Source organism: Trichechus manatus, unplaced genomic scaffold (assembly GCF_000243295.1).
Source record: "Trichechus manatus latirostris isolate Lorelei unplaced genomic scaffold, TriManLat1.0 scaffold00073, whole genome shotgun sequence".
NCBI lineage: Eukaryota > Metazoa > Chordata > Mammalia > Sirenia > Trichechidae > Trichechus > Trichechus manatus.
In genome coordinates, this window is record NW_004444009.1 from 2,831,631 (window position 1) to 2,851,802 (window position 20,172).

At 41.8% G+C, this 20,172-nt stretch overlaps 1 protein-coding gene across 1 annotated transcript; it reads right to left on the reverse strand.

The window, feature by feature from the left end:
* Positions 1-238: 238 nt before the first annotated feature.
* Positions 239-7,653, reverse strand: HSD3B2 (hydroxy-delta-5-steroid dehydrogenase, 3 beta- and steroid delta-isomerase 2). The gene is made up of 3 exons (XM_004380339.1): positions 7,509-7,653; positions 5,528-5,692; positions 239-1,050 (listed from the first exon to the last, which is right to left on the reverse strand). Exons 1-3 carry the CDS (start codon positions 7,651-7,653, stop codon positions 239-241), a joined length of 1,122 nt encoding a protein of 373 aa, XP_004380396.1.
* Between the last annotated feature and the right edge of the window lie 12,519 nt (positions 7,654-20,172).

Sequence of the window (20,172 nt, forward strand, 5' to 3'; positions counted from 1 at the left end):
AATCACCTTGTCTGCCCTCTGGTGGTTGGTTGGGGCAGTGAGTGGGAAGATTTTTGGTTGGGGACAGTGGTTGGGAAGGTTTCGGTGGCATTTGGGAGACCAGAAGTTGGTCATCTTATAAAAGGAAGACAGTAGGACCTAGGCTTGTGCCCATGTTATATTCTACATGAAGTCAAAGCGGAGAACTTGACAGATATGGCCTAAGGGTACCCAGGTCTACATCCCTGCCACCCACAAATCAGTGAATCTTTGTCTTCAGGGCCTCTTTGTGCTCTTTCACCAGGGAGCCAACCCACTGGGTGGTTTTCTGCTTGGCTTCCTCCCAGCTGTAGAGTGGCTTATATCCCAGATCTTGCTGGGCTTTCTTATAGGAGAAGGTGAACACACTATTTGACAATGTCACCAGGTGGCGGGTGAAGGGGGGTTGATATTTGTAGATTGGGCTCAGCAGGAAGCTCACTATTTCCAGCAGGAAGGCAATCCAGTACCACAGAGATACAGGAAGGGTCATTCTGGAATCAAACTGGAGACCCCATTCTTTGCTCAGGATGTAATTGAAGTTACTATAGCTTCCGTGAGGTGTGTCATCTGAGATGTAGTAGAACTGTCCTCGGATGCTTGGGGCTTTCTTGGGATCCCGCAGGGCTTTTGAGGCCAGAATGTGAGCCCAGGCCACATTGCCAACATAGACTGGGTTGACAAGGGAGTGCCTGGCAAAATCTGTCAGGATGCCATTGTTCTGTAGGGCCTGGTTTATATGTTGACACATGAATGGGTTTCCTTCCCCATAGATATACATGGGCCTTAAGGCACAAGTGTACAAGGTGCCACCATTTTTAAGGGTCCAGCCATCAGCTGCCAGCACAACCTTCTCGGCAAGCTTTTTGCTGTATGGGTATGCAGAGGACCATTTAGATTCCAGATGTTCTTCTTCGTGGCCATTCTGGATGATCTCACTGTAGGAGTTGGGCCCAGCCACTTCTATGGTGCTGGTATAGATGAAGATTGGCACATTAGCCTGGACACAGGCTTCCAACAAGAGCTGGGTACCTGCCCACAGGGAGCACACTCAGTGTCAGGAAATAACCCAAAAGGCCAGCCATGCTCACGGATCATGTCCACCACCCGCTTCAAAGTGTGCTATTTATTACAGATCAGGAGAGTATTCTTCCACGACCTTAGCTGGATCTGGTCATGCCCAACCATAGGACAAATGTGCTTTTAGCGATTTGTCTCCATGGCCCAGCACAGAGTTCATGTTGTTGTTGTTAGTTGCCATCGACCCCATGTGTGCAGAGTAGGACTGCTCCATAGGATTTTCAAGACTGTAGCTTTTCAGAAGCAGATAGCCAGGTCTGTCTTCTGAGGAGCCTCTGGGTGGATTCGAACCACTACCCTTTTGGTTAGTAGTTGAGTACTTAACCGTTTGTGTCACCCAGGGACTCCCATAGGACAAATGTGAAAGTGAAAAGAGATTGACGTTTGGGTACTGGACAGCAGGAATTTCTAGGTTTTTGGGTTTCATGGACCTATGTTTGTGTGTACTTTAATTTTTTAAAAGTACATGTTGTTGTTGTGTGCTGTGGAGTCAATTCCAACTCATAGTGACCCTATAGGACAGAGTAGAAATACCCCTTAGGATTTCCAAGGAGCAGCTGGTGGATTCAAACTGCTGAACTTTTGGTTAGCTGCCTAAGCTCTTAACCACTTTGCCATTAGGGCCCCAAAAGGACACAGTGTTGCCATTTTACATTTTGCTAAGTAAGGCTCTGAAAATTTACCATATATAATTACTATCATGTCATTAAAGACAGGTCATTTTAAATGCAAAAAAATTAAGAGTCAGTAATCTCAGAATGGAGCCCTAGTGGCATAGTGGTTAAGAGCTTGGCTGCTAACCAAAAGGTTGGCAGTTTGAATCCACCAGCCACTCCTTGGAAACCCTATGGGGGAAGTTCTACTCTGTAGGGTTGCTATGAGTCAGAATCCACTTGACGGCAACAAGTTTTGTTGTTGTTGTTGTTTTTAAAATCTCAGAAAATGGACAATCCTAGTTCTTAGCCAAAAAGGGCAGATGAAGAACGTGCTCTCTCTCTCTCACACACATAACTGTATATAGCCAGTACACACCCTTAAAAATACATACTCTTAAGTATAAAATGTATTTTTCTCATTTTGCTGCAGAACAATAAAAACTTGGCCACAAGGGCCATTTTTTGAGATCACTTAGCAAATGGTTGTGGGTTCTGGGAAGATACTGGAGACCTAGACTCTGTTCCTGATTGTGTATTCCCTGTGAAGGCCACTCAAATTCTGGCTCCATTTACCCAGTTATAAAAAGTGTGGGGTGATGGGCCTTCCTTTTACTTAGCAATTCTGGAGCTCTGCGCTGGACTTTTATGGTGTGCTTAGTTGAGATCTGGAGCCCTGGTAGCGCAGTAAGTGCTTGGCAGCTAGCCAAAGGTCAGCAGTTCAAATACACCAGCCTTTCCTCGAAAACCCTACGGGGCAGTTCTACTCTGTCCTGTAGGGTTGCTATGAATCGGAACCGACTCGATGGCAACAGGTTTGGTTTTTCTGGTTTTAGTTGAGATCTGGAAAGTGGAGTGCACCCTCTGGTGGTAATACCTGTAATGAAAGAAACTTGTAGAAGCCCTTCAGCTCTAGAAAGCCTTCCATAGAAGGAGGAAGGAATCTTCCTGGGAAAAGGATTATTTTTTAAATCTTAATTTTCGTGTGTCTTTTGTCCATCTTAAGGTCTTGTGCAATTTAATTTTTCAGAGAAAGCTTTATTTTATTTGAAAAATTTAAATCTAGAGGCAGAGAAAATTTGAAGTTAATTTACCTGTGGAGGAGGAAATAAAGTATTTACTGAAGTATTTAATGAAGTACATATACTTTTTAATACAAAAGCATTTGTGAAGTATTTTCTAAACCTGGAAGTGCTGATGGTTTTAGTAAACTGATGCCGCTAACACTTCTCAGGGAGTTCAAATCCCCTGTTGTTGGGAGCTTTGGGGAGTAGGAATTATGAGTTGTTATTGTGTGCCCTCGAGTCTATTCCGACTCATAGCGACCCTGTAGGATAGAGTAGAGCTGTCCCATAGATTGCCAGGTACTTTCTCCCTCGGAACCGCTGGTGGGTTCAAAGCACCGACCTTTCCATTAGCAGCTGAGTGCTTTAACCATTGCACCACCAGGGCTCCTTAGGAATTATGAGAGAGGGACTAAAAACTAAAAACTGGTTAACCTTAGTACCCTAACAATGTGGGGGTGATTCGAGGTGTGATTAGGTAGAAACTACAAAGGGTCTTTTAGAGGATGGTGCTATTTTAGGATAGAGATCTGTCATGGATTAAATTGTGTCCCCCCAAAAATATGTGTTGTAAATCCTAATCCCTATACCTGTGGTTATAATCCCATTTGGGAATAGGTTTTCTTTGTTATGTTAATGAGGCAGTATTAGTGTAGGGTGTTCTTGAGTCAATCTCTTTTGAGATATAAAAGGAACAGATTAAGCTAGGAGAGATGGGGGAAGATAGATGCCACGCCACGTGAAGATCACTGAGGAACCAAGAAATAAACATTGAAAAAAGACAAGAACTTTCCCTCAGATCCAACAGAGAGAGAAAGCCTTCCCCCTAGAGCTGGTGCCCTGAATTCGAATTTCTAGCCTCCTGAACTGTGAAAAGATAAATTTCTGTTTGTTAAACCCACCCACTTGTGATATTTCATTATAGCGGCACCAGATAACTAAGATATGATCCAGAAACAATTAGCTGCTTTAGAAATGGAGTCTCTGATTAGACTAACTTTGAAGGGCTGGGCAGAGAGGACAGACGGACTAGGAGTTGGAGTGCTGCGGTGCCCAGGAGACTGGCCTCCAGAAACCAAGCCAGAAACCAAGCCAGAAACCAAACCAAGCCTGTTGCCGTTGAGACGATTCCGACTCATAGCAACCCTGTAAGACAGAGTAGAAGTGCCCCATAGGGTTTCCAAGCAGCGGCTGGTGGATTCAAACTGCTGACCTTTTGGTTAGCAGCCTGAGCTTTTAACCACTGAGCCACCAGGGCTCCCTCCAGAGACCAGAGGGATGATATATGCAAAGTCCCTTAAGATAATGTGTTTAAATTTAAAGTAGATTGAAAAGCCAAAATTCAGAAAGAGCCACCAAGTATTTAATGGATGAAGATCTAATGAGGGCATACTTTGGGTACCTGGCTAGGAACTATTCTTTAATAATAGCTCTAGTGGTAAGCCCTTGGCAGCTCAGTGGTTAAGAGCTTGGCTGCTAACCAAAAGGTTGGCAGTTTGACTCCACCAGCCACTTCCTGGAAACCCTATGGGGCAGTTCTACTCTGTCTTATAGGGTCACTATGAGTTGGAATCGACTCGACAGCAGCAGCTTGTTTTTTTGGTTCGGTTTTAGTGGTAAGCTGAAGAGATGTTATCATGGGTAATGGGAAAACCTGGTGGCGCAGTGGTTAAGAGTTTGGCTGCTAACTGAAAGGTTAGCAGTTCGAATCCACCAGGCGCCCCTTGTAAACCCTATGGGGCAGTTCTACCCTGTCCTACAGGGTTGCTATGAGTTGGAATTGACTCGACGGCAATGGGTTTGGTGTTTTTTTGTTTTATTATTGCTAAGAAAATATTGTGGGAAGCCAAGTGCTGGACTATCTCTGTTAACCAGTTTTGCTAGTTCTTCTGAAAAGGATCCTTCTCTTAGGTGGTGAGACAGTTCTGAGTGTTCTCATTACCCTTGTGAGTCCTGTACAGGGAGTCCAGCCTGAAGGCCAGCAGCCCGGAGCGGTGCCCGGAGCGGTGCCCAGAGCTGACTGACTGACTGGGGCCACCTTGTGTCACAGAGCTCTCAGCTCTTGGCCTTACTGTGTGACCACCACCTAAGAGTCACACACAAGGGCTAACGTGTGGCTAAGGAAGCCCCTGTAAGGCCTGGTTTTGGGCTAGGGGAGACAGAAGGTGGTGGCTAGATAGCTAGAATTTGAGGTGAAGTTCATTTGGCTCTTGTTGGGGCGAAAGTAGCTTTCGTAGCCTTTGGAGTCACACAGGCATAGAATTAAATTCTAGCTCTACTACTTAGTACCTGTGGGGCCTTGGACAAGTTACTTAAATTTTCTAGGCCCCAGTTTCCTTGTCTCCAAAGCTGAGGATAGCAGCCTTGAAGTCTTCCAGTTGATGTTGTAGTTGTGTGCCGTCGAGTCAATTCTGACAGAGGAGAACTTCCCCGCACGGTTTCCTAGGCTGTAATGTTTACAGGAGCAGACAGCGAGGTCTTTTCTCCTGCAGAGCGGCTGGTGGGTTTCGAACTGCAGACCTTTCTGTCAGCAGCGAGCACTTAACCATTGTGCCACCAGGGCTCCTTTCTCAGTTGACAGTGATAAGCAAAAGTATTTGGCACAGAACACGGAGCAGGTGTTCAGTGATGAGGGTTTCTCTTCCCTTCCTTATCCTGTTTTCTGATCCTCATTTTCTCACCTCGCTCCATTCCCTCCCCCACGTACCATACCTTTCAGATTGATGTTCATAATGGTCTCTCTCTGAATGGTTCCCATTATGTCAATGATAGAGGCAGAGTGAATGACAACTGAGATGCCCTGGCAGGCTCTCTTCAGGCACTGCTTATCCAGGATGTCTGCTTCCAGCATTGTCAGCTTGACCTTGTGCTTGAGCTCTGTGTGAACACAAGTCAGGTTATTTATAGGAGCCTTGGTGGAGCAATGGTTAAGCTCTGAGCTGCTAACCGGAAGGTTGATGGTTCAAGCCCACCAGCTGCTCTGTGGGAGAAAGCTGTGGCAGTCTGCTTCTGTAAAGATTTACAGCCTTGTAAATCCTGTGGGGGCAGTTCTACTCTGCCTTTTAGGGTTGCTATGAGTTGGACTTGACAGCAATTTTTTTTTTTTTTTTCTCCTGGATCTGACCAGGAAAGTTTCCTGATAAAGGTGGCATTTTACTTAGGTCTTCAAGGACAGGTAGAGTAGGGGGAAGGGCGTGCGTTCCAGATGGAAAGAAAAGTAAACTGAGACACAGAAAACAGGATGTGTCGCACTTCTTGGGAAAGAGCAAACAAACATCTGTTTACATCCCATCTCATTCCAAAAAAGGAATTTGAGCAGTGAGGAGCCAAGTGCCTGAACATAAAATTTGTTAGGCAGAAGCCAAAAAACCAGACTTTGCCTGTCCATTGTGCTACCTGGATTTTCGCTATTGGGGAACTATTCCTTTAGGTTAAGCATTGCCCATTCTTGGCATCAGCTATTAGATTGGAAATATTGCTGAGACATAAGGATTATGAAGTTATTGTGGGTCATGTGTGAATTTGCTTATCAGAGATACCGTGGAAGTAGAGGGGGAGGAAATAGGACATTTGAAGAGATCAGAGAAGAGTAAAGGAAAAGTAGAGAGATGGGTGCAGACCCCGATCCTGTGCATGGAAGACAGGGTCCTCTGAGCATCCGGGGTCTGCATGGAGACACCCAATCCCTCAGGGCAAGGGATGGTGGCACACAGAGGGGAAATGGGAGAGACCGAAGACTCATTTTGCTAAAAGTCAGCCCATGGGCCAAGTGATGGGGCCTCTGTGCCCAAGACTCTAGTCTGAGCTCCACTACCCATTAATCAGATGGCCTCGGGCAAGTTGCTGTACCTTTCTTGACTGCTGTTTCCTCATCGTCCAGACGGGTGTGACCCCTTTCCTACCCTCCTCACAGAGCTATTTCGAGAATCCAGGGATGAAACAGGTTGGAAAATACGCTAGAAATCCAGCTTTTGCATTTGCACCAGGGGCAACAATTTGGGAAAAGAGCAATGAGCTGCTGCAGCCAATCTGAAGCCACTTTCTTTGTGGTGATTAGGAACAAAGACAAATGGTAGAAAAGATGTACAAGAAATCCAAAAATGGCATGCCAGGCTCACATTGCCTCTCATTCTAAGTGCACTTGTTCTCCCTCTCTCTTTTACACACACACACACACACACACACACACACACACACACACACACACACACTCAGCTTCACTTCACTTTCTTTTATTTCATCCCCACTGGAGAAGCTAAGTGAGCCACACAAAGACTAGGGTAATCAAGAGGGCAGGGACCCACTGGTGGGGTCTTCAGGTTAATGGTGCTTGCCTGCCCTTTGTGGATATTGCACAACAAGTGCCGAGTCAAAAATCTTCAGAGCATTAAAGAGTTATAGACAACGGGAGTTCTGAAGTGTGATTTTCTAGATGAGAAAAGAGGCCTAGAAGCCGAAGTGGCTAGCCCACAACCACACTCTCTAGTTCTGGATCAGTGCCAAAATTCAGTCTCCTGACAGTCTAGCGTCTTTTATACCAAGCCACTCAGGGTTTCCCTTCTGATGCTTTTGGAAATGGGATTAGCCTTGATTTGGCTACAACTTTCCTTAATTTGCTAGACAAGAGCCCCTCTCCCCACATCCACATGGGGCTTAAGATATAGCCATACACCCACGTCTTGAGTTCACTTACTAGAAAATTCTTCTTGCAATTCCGGTCTGAAGACCTTGTCCAGGGCTCGGATCTCCTGCAGCTCCTTCTCCTCTGCCAACAAGCTGACGATCCTCTGACCCAGAAACCCTCCTGCTCCTGTTATAAGGCAGCTCCACCCAGTCATGGTCAACCTAGGGCACCAAGAGACTCTCACCAGGAACCAGAAAATGCTGGAGGTCAGCTTTGATTATAGGCTGACACTGGAGAGGACTGAAAAGAAAGGCCAAGTTGTTACAGACAAAAAATGTTTTGTTTTCTCCCCTCTTTCCCCCAACCCCCCACCCCCGCACAAAAAATCCCATGCCCCCACCACCACTACTTGGAGTTGAAAGAAAATGAAAAAGCTGTAACCTGATAGATTGTGAAGAGCCAGAAGAAACAGCTTGGGTTCTGGTCTCCTCATCTCCTAAAGGCAGAACTGGACCTTTATGTGCTATGGCCTCTGGCTCAGCCTCTTCACCTTGAAATTTTACTTACTACATAATCATTGCTCCGCCCTCCTCCAACATCCCCCCTCCCAAAAGAGAAATGTTTACCTTTTACATCTCATTCTTCCCAGGCACGGGAACTGAATGCAAGCCTCAAGGCCACACAGCATGAGAAAAACTCTTGGTTTTTGCCTCAACAGGATATCGGTCTGATGATACAAGCTGTCTGTGAGCCACGAGCCACAGTCTGTGAACTTAAACTAGACTCGGAGAAATCTCCAAGCAACATGCTCATTTTGGCCTTGTGCAGTTAATACATTTGAAGAAAAAATCCCCTTGAGCACATTGTCTTGTCTCTCAGAGTACTGTTTGAAATGTTGCTGCCATCTTGCAAAGTTTAGAAATGTGCAAACGTGGTACCCCTAGTCACCAAGTCTTATATGAATTGACTTTCTTTCCAATTCTATAGATTCAAAACCCTAATTTCCCCCTGAAGAGCTCTGGGTTCATGGAGGAAGAGATCCTCGAGGGGAAACTATCTAATTATGTGGCCTAATGTCATAAGAATAGCAATTTGTAGTCTTGTACCACTTGGCTCTTCTTATGGAAGATTGCATTCACCCCATATTCTGGCCGAAAAAACACCCTCAGCAGATTCCTGAACTGAAGATGCTGTGTACGAAAATACCACTACCATAAGCTCCTCAAGACACTACATTTCCTCTACTTTAAAAAATTGAGGTGTAATTTACATGCATTAAGATGTCTAGATTTTGGGAAAATGCAGAACAGAATTTCAAATTGTTATGGACTCCAGACTTTCTGGAGCCACGGGGGCTGGAATGTAAAGTAACTAAAACAAATGGAAGGAATGATAAAATAAAAGAGCTGAACAGCGGATTTCAAAGGCAAGTCTAGAAGACAAAGAAAAGTATTAGAATAAAATGTGCAAAGACCTGGAGTTAGAAAACCAAAAGGGAAGAACGCATTTGGCGTCTCTGAAGCAGAAAGAACTGAAAAAGAATTCAAGCCTCGAGTTGCAATATTGAAGGATTCTATGGGCCAAATATTGAACAACACAGGAAGCATCAAAGGAAGATGGAAGGAATACACAGAATTACTGTACCATAAAGAACTGGTTGATGTTCAACCATTACAGGAAGTAACATGATCAAGAGTAGATGGTACTAAAGGAAGAAGTCCAAGCTGTGCTGAAGACACTGGTGAAAAACAAGACTCCAGGAATTGACGGAATACCAATTGAGATGTTTCAACAAATGAATGCAATGTGCTCACTCATCTCTGCCAAGAAATTTGGAAGACAGCTACCTAGCCAACCAACTGGAAGAGATCCATATTTTTGCCTACTCTGAAGAATGGCTATCCAACAGAATGTGGAAATCATTGAACAATGTCATTAATATCACATGCAAGTAAAATTTTGCTGAAGATAACTCAAAAGTGGTTGTAGCAGTACATCTACAGGGAACTGCCAGAAATTCAAGCCAGATTCAGAAAAGGACGTGGAACGAGGGATATCGTTGCTGAGGTCAGATGGATCTTGGCTGAAAACAGGGAATACCAGAAAGACTTTTATCTATGTTTTATTGACTATGCAAGACTATGCAAGATTCCACTGAAGCTCGTCCTCTGATTGCTCCCCTGGCCATAGTCCCTATGGGTCAGCCTAACCGTGCCTGGATATTACTCTTACCCAGGCGCTGCTTTAAGCTCTGCTTAAGTTTTAATGTTTCCTGGACAGAGGGTCTATTCTCCATCTGCTGGGCCAGTTTCTGTTTTTGGCACTGGCTAGCTGTTGTTGCTGCACTGAAGCCCGAATATTCACTGGCATCAGCTGTTTGTTCTTCAGCATATTAGTAAAGCTTCAAGGTCAAACAAAATGTATCTTTAGATAAAAACTTTATTACAAAACATTTATTGGCATGTTCATGGCTTGCTAGACCAGGAGCTCTAGATCCCACAAACTTTAAGTAAAGTGGTACACTTAGATTAAGGTTGATGTGGGTTAAAGACGCCTCTGTTTCCACAAACTTGCAAGAATCAGAAACTTAGAAACGCAGCTAAGTGCAGTACATTCAATCAAAAGTGATAACAAGGGCTCAGGTAACAGCTTTTAGAGAAGTGGAAGGTATGAAAAACACGCAATAAGCAAATATGATGACAAGAGACAGAAGATGTAGCTTCAAAGACAAACAAAGAAACCTAAATCCTTGGGAGGCCTGAGAGTGCATTCCAAGAGCAAACATGAGGAAAGACTAGAGCATCTTCAAAACCCATGGAAATATTACCAGTTGTTGAGTCAATTCTAACTTATGGTGACTCTATGTGTGTCAGAGTTGAACTGTGCTCCATAGGGTTTTCAATGGCTGATTTTTCGTAAGTAGATTGCCAGGCCTTTCTTCCCAAGCCATGATATTTTCAATTGCCTCATATGCATGCGAAAGCTAGACAATGTATAAGGGAGACTGAAGAAGAATTGATGCCTTTGAATTATGGTGTTGGTGAAGAATATTGAATATAATATGGACTGTCAGAAGAATGAACAAATCTGTCTTGGAAGAAGTACAGCCAGAATGCTCCTTAGAAGTGCCTTACATTCTTTGGACATGTTAACAGGAGGGACCAGTCCATGGAGGACCTCATGCTTGATAAAGTGGAGGGTCAGCAAAAAAGAGGAAGATCCTCAACAAGATGAATTGACACAGTGGCAGCAACAATGGGTTCAAACACAGCAAAGATTGTGAGGATGGCACAGGACCCGGCAGTGTTCATTTTGTTGTACGTAGAGTCGCTATGAATGGGAACCAACTTGATGGCACCTGACAATAACAGTAAAAAATGTCTGCCTTGAACTTGATGCTCTTTTAAGAACTATCTACTTGGGCTCAAAGTAACATCAGAAACTCGAAAGATTAGGTAGGAATCTTAGGGGCCAGTGAGTTTATGTTAATGAGGAGGAACAACTCAGAAAATGAGGATGAGAATGGTTGCATAACTCGAAGAATGTAATCAATGTCACTGAATTGTACATGCAGAAATGTTGAATTGGTGTATGTTTTGCTGTGTATATTCTCAAAACAATAACAAAACAAAATTTTTAAAAAGAGGAAAAAAAAAAAGAAGTCCAGATCTTAAGTGTTTAGCTCAATGACCCTTGACAATTATGTACACCTACTAGCCATACCCCCCCAAACAAGGTATAGGATATTTCCTTCACCTTAGAAAGTTCTTTCCTACACCTTTCCAGTCAATTTCCATCCCTCTATGCACCCCAGAGACAACTACTTTCAGATTTTTATTCCCACAGTTATTTTCCTTATTTTTTCTTCTATAATTTTTATGGTTCTAGATGTAATTTAAATATATAATCCATCTGAAGTTTTTTTTTGTGTTTGGAGAACAGAAAAACTAAATGTTGATTTTCTCTATTGTTTGTCAGTTTTCTATGTCATCAGTTTCCTTTATTTTATTTTTTATTGTGGTGAAAATATACAGAATTAAAACATATGCCCATTCAACAGTTTCTACATATACAACTCAGTGATACTGATTACTTTCTCCAAATTGTCAAATCATTCTTGCTATCATTTTCCAAATTATTCCACCAACATTAACATAAACTCAGTGCCCCATAAGCAAAACCTCCCCCTTTCTCCTCCCTCCCACGTTGGTAACCACTAATAACTTTTGTTTTCTATATATTTTCTTAAGGTGCCTTGGTGGGTCAAACCCACTAGCTGTTCTGCAGGAGAAAGATGTGGCAATCTGCTTCCATAAAGATTACAGCTTTGGAAACCCTATGGGGCAGTTCCGCTCTGTCCTATATGGTCTCTATGAGTCGGAATCAACTTGACTGCAATGGGTTTGGATTTTTTTTGTTATATATTTGCTTATTTAGTATAAGTGAGATCATACAGTTATTTCTCCTTCTGCAACTGACTTACTTCACACAGCATGATGTTTTCAAAGTTTATCCGTGTTGTGGCATGCATCAGGACTTCATTTCTCTTTATGGCTGAATAATATTCCATTGTATGTATATACCACATAGTTTCTTTTATTTTTATTATTTGCTTTGGGTTTAATTTACTCTTCTTTTTCTAGGATCATATGGTAAAATCTTAGATAATTGATTTTACACTTTTCCCTTGTTCTAACATAAACATTTAAAGCTATAAATTTCTCACTAAGCACTACATTAGCTGCATCCAACAATTTTGATGTGTTGTGTTTTTATTATAATTCAGGTAAAAATATTTTCTAATTTTCCTTGGAATTTCTTCTTTGACCCATGAGTTATTTAGAAGTACGTTGCTTAATTTCTATAACACTGGGGATTTTCTATGTATCTTGTTGTTATTATTGATTTCTAATTTAATGCCATTGTAGTCAGAATATATATTCTGTATGATTTTGCTTCTTTGATATTTATGAAGTCTTGTTTTTTAGTCCAGTATATAGTGTCATTATGAGTCATAATTGACTTGACAGCAATGGATTTGTTTGTTTTTTAAAAATTTTATATGGTCTATCTTGATGAACATGCCATATGCACTTGAAAAGAATGTTTTCTGCAATTGATGGGAGTCCAAAAAAAAAAAATCAAACCTATTGCTGTCTATTCCAATTCATAGCCACCCTATAGGACAGAGTAGAAGCAGCTGGGTTTCCAAGAAGCAGCTGTTGGATTCAAACTGTAGACCTTTTGGTTAGCAGCCAAGCTCTTAACCACTGCACCACCAGGGCTCCACTGATGGGAGTAGTGGTCTACAAATGATTGGATCTGATGCCCTATTCTGGCCCCCCCTCACTCCCCCCAACACACACACTGTTGTGGACATCCTGCTCTTTCTACTTAGAGTCTGACTCTCAGTGCCTCGAACACACTTGCTTAGGAAAGATTGACCGTATGTACCAAGTTGTAGCAGTTTCTTCTCTGACACTATCAGCACTACCTAAAGGCCCTTGGTCTTGCTGAGACCTTTGGAGCTCTAACTGAAGCCACTCAAATGCATTATACACCTTTGTTTGCTATAGTGGATGCTGTAGTGTACATACAGATCCCCCATCCTATTCCGGAGTGGGATACTCATTCCTCCAGCTACTGAGAGTATTAGAGGCTGATAGCTTTCAGCTGGTCTCTCTGGGAATTGTCTTCAGCCAAAGAGAGCCACCTTGCTCAAGGTCACATCCCCTCCCATAGGGCTGCCTGCATCCAATGACTGGTCCATGATGGAATATAAAGGCTTGGCACATTTGCCTCAAGGTGGAACCATCCCAGATTCAGAGCTCCTCATGGGATCACTTGAGGCTTTTGTTGTAACTACAATAGATGACTTGATGTATACCATGGTCAGGACACTGCTGGGACCTCAGTGTGAGTCTGCATTCCAGTGAAGGGACACTGGCCTCCTTTATTCTATTTTTGTATAAAAACACGCTTTGTCAGTGGAGAAATACATGGGCTGTTGGTGTCAGTTTAGGTTTGGAATGCCAGCTGTTTGCAAGAGTTGTACTGGAAAGTCAATTGCCTAGCACCTGCAGTCCTTAGGGCTCTTGGGAAATTTCCCCTTTTGCTTGGGGGAGGAAGCCACTGGTTCCATGGGGAGCTGATATAGGGTATAGTCCCTGCTGCTTGGAAAAACGGAATACCTATTCCTGGCTAGCTTGTTAAACTCTTTGGTCACTTTAGGACAATTATGCTCCTTGTGCCACAAATTTACCTAGAGAGGCATGTGATGATTTTTAAAGCCACAGGACTGAATAAAATCATCTAGGGCAAGAGTGTTCATGGATAAAAGAAAAAGTCTCTGGAATGAACCCTGCCACAGACATAACAGCACTTAGAAGTGGAACAGAGGAGGAGAAGCTAATGAGAGTGAGCTAAGGAGAGTAAGCATGAGTGGTGGGAGGCAGGAGGAAAATCAGGAGAGTATGGTATTCTGAGGTCCCTGGGTGGTACAAACGGTATGTGGTCAGCTACTGACCAAAAGGTTGATGGTTTTAATACAACCAGGGGGGCTACTGGAGAAAGGCCTGGCAATCTACCTTCATAAGATCACAGCCGTTGAAAACCCTATGGTGCACAATTCTACTTGGAAACATGTGGTGCCACTATGAGTTGGAACAGACTCGATGGCAGTGGGTTTGGTTTTGACTTACCGCATTGAGAAAATCAAATAAAGTTTCCAGAAGGAGATGGTAGTCAGCTGTGTTGAATTCTGCTAGGGCATCAAATGCAATGAGGCAGAGAATTGACCACTGGTTTTGGCAACGTTAAATTCATAAATAACCTATCAAGAACAGTTTCCATGGATAGGGGCTTGAAAGTCCAATTGGAGTGTGTTGAGGAACAAATGAAAAGAAGTGAAGACAGTGACTGAAAAAAAAGTGTTCAAGAAGTTTTGCCACAAAGAGCTCAGTAAAAAGATGTGTTATCCTGTGGGGTTGGGGGTTTGTTGTTGTTGTATTGTTTTAAAATGAGCTGCTCCCTTTATTGTTTAATCCCTAGCACTAACACAGTGCCTGGTACATAGTAGGTGTTTAAAAATTGTTAAATGTTTGACTGAATGAAGTGCCTGTGTCTTATACATCTTTAATGTCCCTATTGGAATTAGCACAATATCTGACACATAGTAAGAGCTTAATAAGTGTTTGCTGAATGGATAAATGAATGGAAGAATGGGTGAAAAATCAAGGACTCTAGAAGGTCTTAGTGCTTATGAAATCCTTGTGGACTAACCATAAGAGGAAATAGAAGAGAGCAGTGACTACAAAAAAGAAGGTACTAGAAGGCATCCCATACTAATGGGAGGTTAGGAGTGTTGCCTCTGTCAAAGTAGCATGACATGGAGAAGGAATTTTCTTCCTATGTAAAGGATGGGCATAAATGGGTTCCCAAGTATTGGAAGTGTGCTTAAAGAGCAGTTGTCATAAGTCAAGAAGAACGGACTGCACACTCCACCATACAGGGAGGGCTAGGGCCACAGCTTGTTGGTTTTATAAGGACAACTGGGCTGCCTTTCCCAGGAAGGTCTTGGGAATGAGAAAGGAAAAAGCTATAATATTAGGGATCTCTTCCCCATCTCCCATCACCTACTCTGCCTGCCAGTTATCTTGAGGGAGAGACCACAAGGATGCCATTCAGGTGTGTGATCCACAGGCTGACAATGATGATGTGGTAGGTAGCCTCCAAGGTGGCTGTAATGATCTACACTGCTTGGTATTCATACCTTTATACAATCCCTTTCTCTCAAGTGTGGGATGAACCTAGCGACTTGCTTCTAACCAATATAATATGGAACAGGTGGTGGAATGTTGGAGCCCTGGTGGCACAGTGGTTTGGAGCTTGACTGCTAACCAAAAGGTTGGCAGTTTGAATCCACCAGCCACTCCTTGGAAACAATATGGGGCGGTTCTACTCTGTCCTATAGGGTTGCTATGAGTTAGAGTCAACTAGACGGCAATGGGTTTGGTTTTGGTTTTTTTGGATGGGATATCACTTCCATGATTTGGTTAGAAAAGATCATGGCTTCCATCTTGCTAGTAGACTCTTTTTCTTGCTGGCTTTGATGAAGCAAGCTGCCATGTTGAAGACCAGATGGCAGGAAACTGAGGGCAGTCTCTGGCCAACAGTTAGTGAAGAACTGAGGCCCTCAACCCAATAGCCTTTGAGGAACCAAATCCTTCCAACAATCACGTAAGTGAGTTTGGAAGCAGATCTTTCCCCAGTTGAGCCTTCATATGAGATCCCAGCCCTGGTCAACACCTTGATGGCAGGCTTGTGAGAGACTCTGGCAGAGGACCCTGCTAAGCCATGCTCAGATTGCTGACACACAGAAGCTTAGAAAATAAATATGTGTCGTCTTAAGCTGCTAAGATTTGGGCAGTTTGTTACACAGCAATAGAAAACTAATACAGGGGGATTGTCAAACAGTGGTGGAGTGCTGATCTGGTGACTGAGCACAAGCAGAGCCTAGCATTACAAAGCTGCAGTCAGATCCCTTCTCTGTGGAAATATCTGAGTGAAATCCTAAGGGGTACTAAGGGGAGACCTGTGTTCAGGTCTTGATTCTATCACAAATTTGTCGTGTGGCCTTGGGTATGTCACTGAATCCCTCTAGATCTCAGATCCTTCACCTAAAATATAAGAGGATTGGTTTAGAGCTCTTGTAATTCCAGAGAATCCAGTAGAAAAATGAACTCAGAGTAGATTGTTAGAGGTCTTCATTCAGGACGGTTATTTGGAATGCTGATAGCTAAACACTAATTTCAGGCACTAATCTACTTCATAAATTATGATGCTGGTCAGAAATATGGCTTTACTTGGCAAACCTATTGACAATTAGCTCTTTGAGAGCAGGATCCATGTCTTGTTTATCTTTGTATCAAACCAAATGCTTGGCACATAGGCATTTAATAGATAACTGCATAGATGGTTAAATGAAAGAGGAATGAAAGAATGATATTCATGCTTCTATGAGCAAGATTTAAATCTCTTAGGGGGAAAATATAAAGCAGACTCAACACACTCCGCTATAATAAAATAGGGTTCTTTGCTGTATTAGGACTCAGTGAGAGTAGGAAGTAGGAGCTTAATCTAGTGTCAGAGAATGGAGAGCACAGCTATTCCTCTTTGATGCAAATAAGATACTGAACTCATTACTACAGTTGATCACAGTATCCGTGACAGAAGAAGCCTTGGATTTGCATTCCTTTTGCAGCAACAAAGCAGTCTTCTCTTTACTTCAAAGCCTGGACTCAAGGCTTCTGGTCAGGACTGATTGATTGGAACCTTGGAATGTTCATTTAACTCTTATGACACATACTCCTTGATGATCTACTGTACCGAAGACTTTGGATTTTTCTGATCTTGGTCTTCATATTCAATCATCTGAAGGTTCTCACAGACATTTTCTCTTATCTTATTTCTGGGCTACATGTGTTCAGAGCAATGATTGTTTTGGTACTCAGGATTATAATATTTGTTTCTTTCCTATGGGCGTATTTTTTTCAACTTTGTTTATTCAGTCTTCAAAATGTGTCCTTTGGACAGTGAAGAGAGAGGAGGTGACAGGAAATAAAAGGAGCCAGGGCTGGGACTCCATGATATCTTATTCAATTTAACCTAAGTTTATTGCTTCTTCTGTTTTGTCTGTACTCTGAGTGGACCCTGGGATTCTAGTTTAGTCTTAAGTCAACCCTAATCAGAAGGAATCAAGGGTGTTAAGGCCTACTTTGTTTCTGTGACCATTGGACTTTTGAGTGGAGAAAGAATCTCTGGGTCCACACTACTGAATCACCCCAATGCAGGAACAACTTGGTCTCTGGAGTTAGAGGAAGCTCTGGATTGTGGATGATGACCCAGAGACTTCACAATTCTTTTGGTTCAATTAAAAAAACCATTTGTAGTGGGCTGACTGTGCTAGGGTCTGATGGGCACTAAGATGAATGAAACATAGTCTTTGCCCTTAAAGAGCTGAATTCTAGTATGGAAAACAAATATGAAAAGATGGCTTCAATATGGGCCACTGTGGGTTTAGCCTGACGCAGAGACAAAGCCAGCTGGGGCCATCTACCCCTGGGTCTTGGCCGGGGTAGGATTGGGTACAGTGTAGATTGGTAAGTCAAAATTTTCCCCTAGTTCTCGTCTTCATCCTCAACTTTATTTTCCTCCTTGTTCTTTAAAAAACCGTTCTTTTTTTAAAAAAAAAACTCTGTAGAAAACATGTATTACTTATTGTAAATAGTTTAGAAACTAAAGGAAAATGTAAAGAAGAAAAATTAAAAATCATACCCAGGAGATAACCATTGTTAAAATGCCAGTGTGTTTCCTTTTTTGCCTTTTTGTTTGTGTGATTTTGTGCTTGTGTGTTTGTGTGAAGGCATGTGTGTTTGTATGTGTGTTGCATTAGGATCATAGTAGATATACTTTTATATCTTGCTTTTGGGACTTAGCCGTATTTAAGAGCATTTCCCATGTCGTTAATATTCTTGGACAACATTACGCCTTCGTGCTATTTCATCAATGAATGTATTATAAATCCCTGGTGCTGCAATGGTTAAGTGCACGATTGCTAACTGAAAAGTTGGCAGGTCATACCCACCCAGCAGCTTCACAGGAGAAAAACCTAGAGATTTTCTCCCATAAATATTACAGCCTAGAAAACCTTATGAGGCAGTTCTACTCCATTACATGGGGTCACTGTGCATCGAAAATCAACTCTACGGCCCCTAACAGCAACAACCTAAGTCTTTCAACTATTTCCTTATCATTAGGTATTTAGGTGATTTCTTTTTTTTTTTTTCACTATTATAAGTAATCTTGAATTCATCCTCACACATAGTCAAAAGAGAGCAAATAAAAGCAATAATGCAATATCACTTTATACCATTCTATTAGATTTGGAATTACAATGTTAAAAAAAATGCAAGGTAGATAGTCATACCCCTTCAACTAGCTGCCTTCTCTCCTTGGGGATTTCTCTCGAGTTTCTTGAAAAGAATATTATCCCTTCACTGAACCCAGTTTGAAAACCACAACTAATGTAGCAAGTATTAGAATAGCTGAATATTACCAAGTGTTGGTAAAGATGTGGGGAGATAGGCATGCTATTTGTGGAAGTGTAAATTGATGCAAATTTTCTATCGATTATTTGACAAAATATATAAATATTTTAAAGTTTACATATTTTACCCAGCAAGTCCATTTCCAGAAATTTATTTTAAGGAATGATCAGATAACAGCAGAAAGATGTATGAACAAGGAAATTTATGGTGACCTTGATATATATCCATATTCTTTAAGATGGAAGGTCTAAATGGTCCATTGTTGAATGAAAAAAAGCAGTTTGCAAAACAGCGTATATACTGCAGTTCCATCAATGTAAAATTATGTTGAGTATGAACAATATCTTATTTGTAATAAAATAAATAGCTATTTTTATTTTGGAAAAAAGGGAGGGAACTTAATAATTAATATCTTTGCATATACATGTTTATCTTCTAAAATAAGCCTCATTAGGCTAGAAACTGCTGTTTTTCACTTGCCACTGTATCTTTTTTTTGTTGTTGCCATAATTCAAATATAAATAGTTTATTGAATAGCTGATTCTTATAGTCAAGTGGTCAGTCATTCAGAATTCATCAAAAACACTGAGTTTGTACTTAAACATACATATTCAAATAAAATCAGAAAAAGAAAAAAGTGAGTCTCTTAAAGCAGCCAATAGTTACTGCAGTGGACTATCAGAGGTAGACCAACTCTCTGCGCACAGTCTTAAATATCAGCCGCGGCATCCTGAGAAAGCCGATGTCATGCAAGGTCAGGTTCCCATAAACCAGGTTATCTAAAGCAGTGTGCTGCAACATGTCATCTCCAGATCAAGAGCAGCAGCAGGTAGGTAGGTGATTGTTAGAAAAACAAATTCTCAAGCCCCATCCCAAACCTTCTGAATCAGACACTTGTGGATCTGGCCCTGAGATCTGTATTTTAACAAGCCCTCCAGGTGATTCTAATGAACCACTGAAGTTTGTTTGTTTTTTAATAATTTATTTTTTGTGTGGTTGTTATTGTTGAGAATACACACAGCAAAACATACACCAATTCAATAGTTTCTACATGCAGTGACATTGATTACATTCTTTAAGTTGTGCAACAAGTCTCACCCTCTTTTTCTGAGTTGTTCCTCCCTCATTAATATAAGCCATTGTATCTTCAGAAGATAGAATAATGCTTGGTACACAGTAGGAATTCAACAAACAGTTGAATAAATGAATGAACACAACACTTATCTCGTAATGGTAAATTCTCAAAAGTAGATTTATTGGGTAAACTAGAGTGTGAATTTTGTTTGTGTTTTTACCATATACACATATTGCCAAATTACTTTCCAGGAAGTTGTTTCAAGGTACTCTCTACCAATAGTGTATGACAATGCTAGTTTCATGATTAAATTCTATTTATCATTCTCTTCTGTTGTCATACACAGAATCCTTATTGCCAGCTACCTCCTAGTTCCCTAATCACCCACAACTGGGTAGAGGCTGGATCAAGATGGCATATGGTACATCTATCTGCATATAGGAAGCTCTACAAATATTTTTTGCTAATAATGAGCCATTTACTCCGTGTCAATGCTTTACATATATTGTTTAATATTCATGATGACAATCCAAGAAGATTGGACAAAAAC

What these genes read in the sequence shown, in the direction of transcription:
- HSD3B2 (XM_004380339.1), bottom strand. Translation starts at nt 7,653, where the DNA reads ATGACTGGGTGGAGCTGCCTTATAACAGGAGCAGGAGGGTTTCTGGGT. An exon ending in ATTGCAAGAAGAATTTTCTA is followed by an intron (nt 5,693 to 7,508) that starts GTAAGTGAACTC and finishes GTGTTCACACAG; the next exon opens with AGCTCAAGCACAAGGTCAAG. An exon ending in TATGAACATCAATCTGAAAG is followed by an intron (nt 1,051 to 5,527) that starts GTATGGTACGTG and finishes CCCTGTGGGCAG; the next exon opens with GTACCCAGCTCTTGTTGGAA.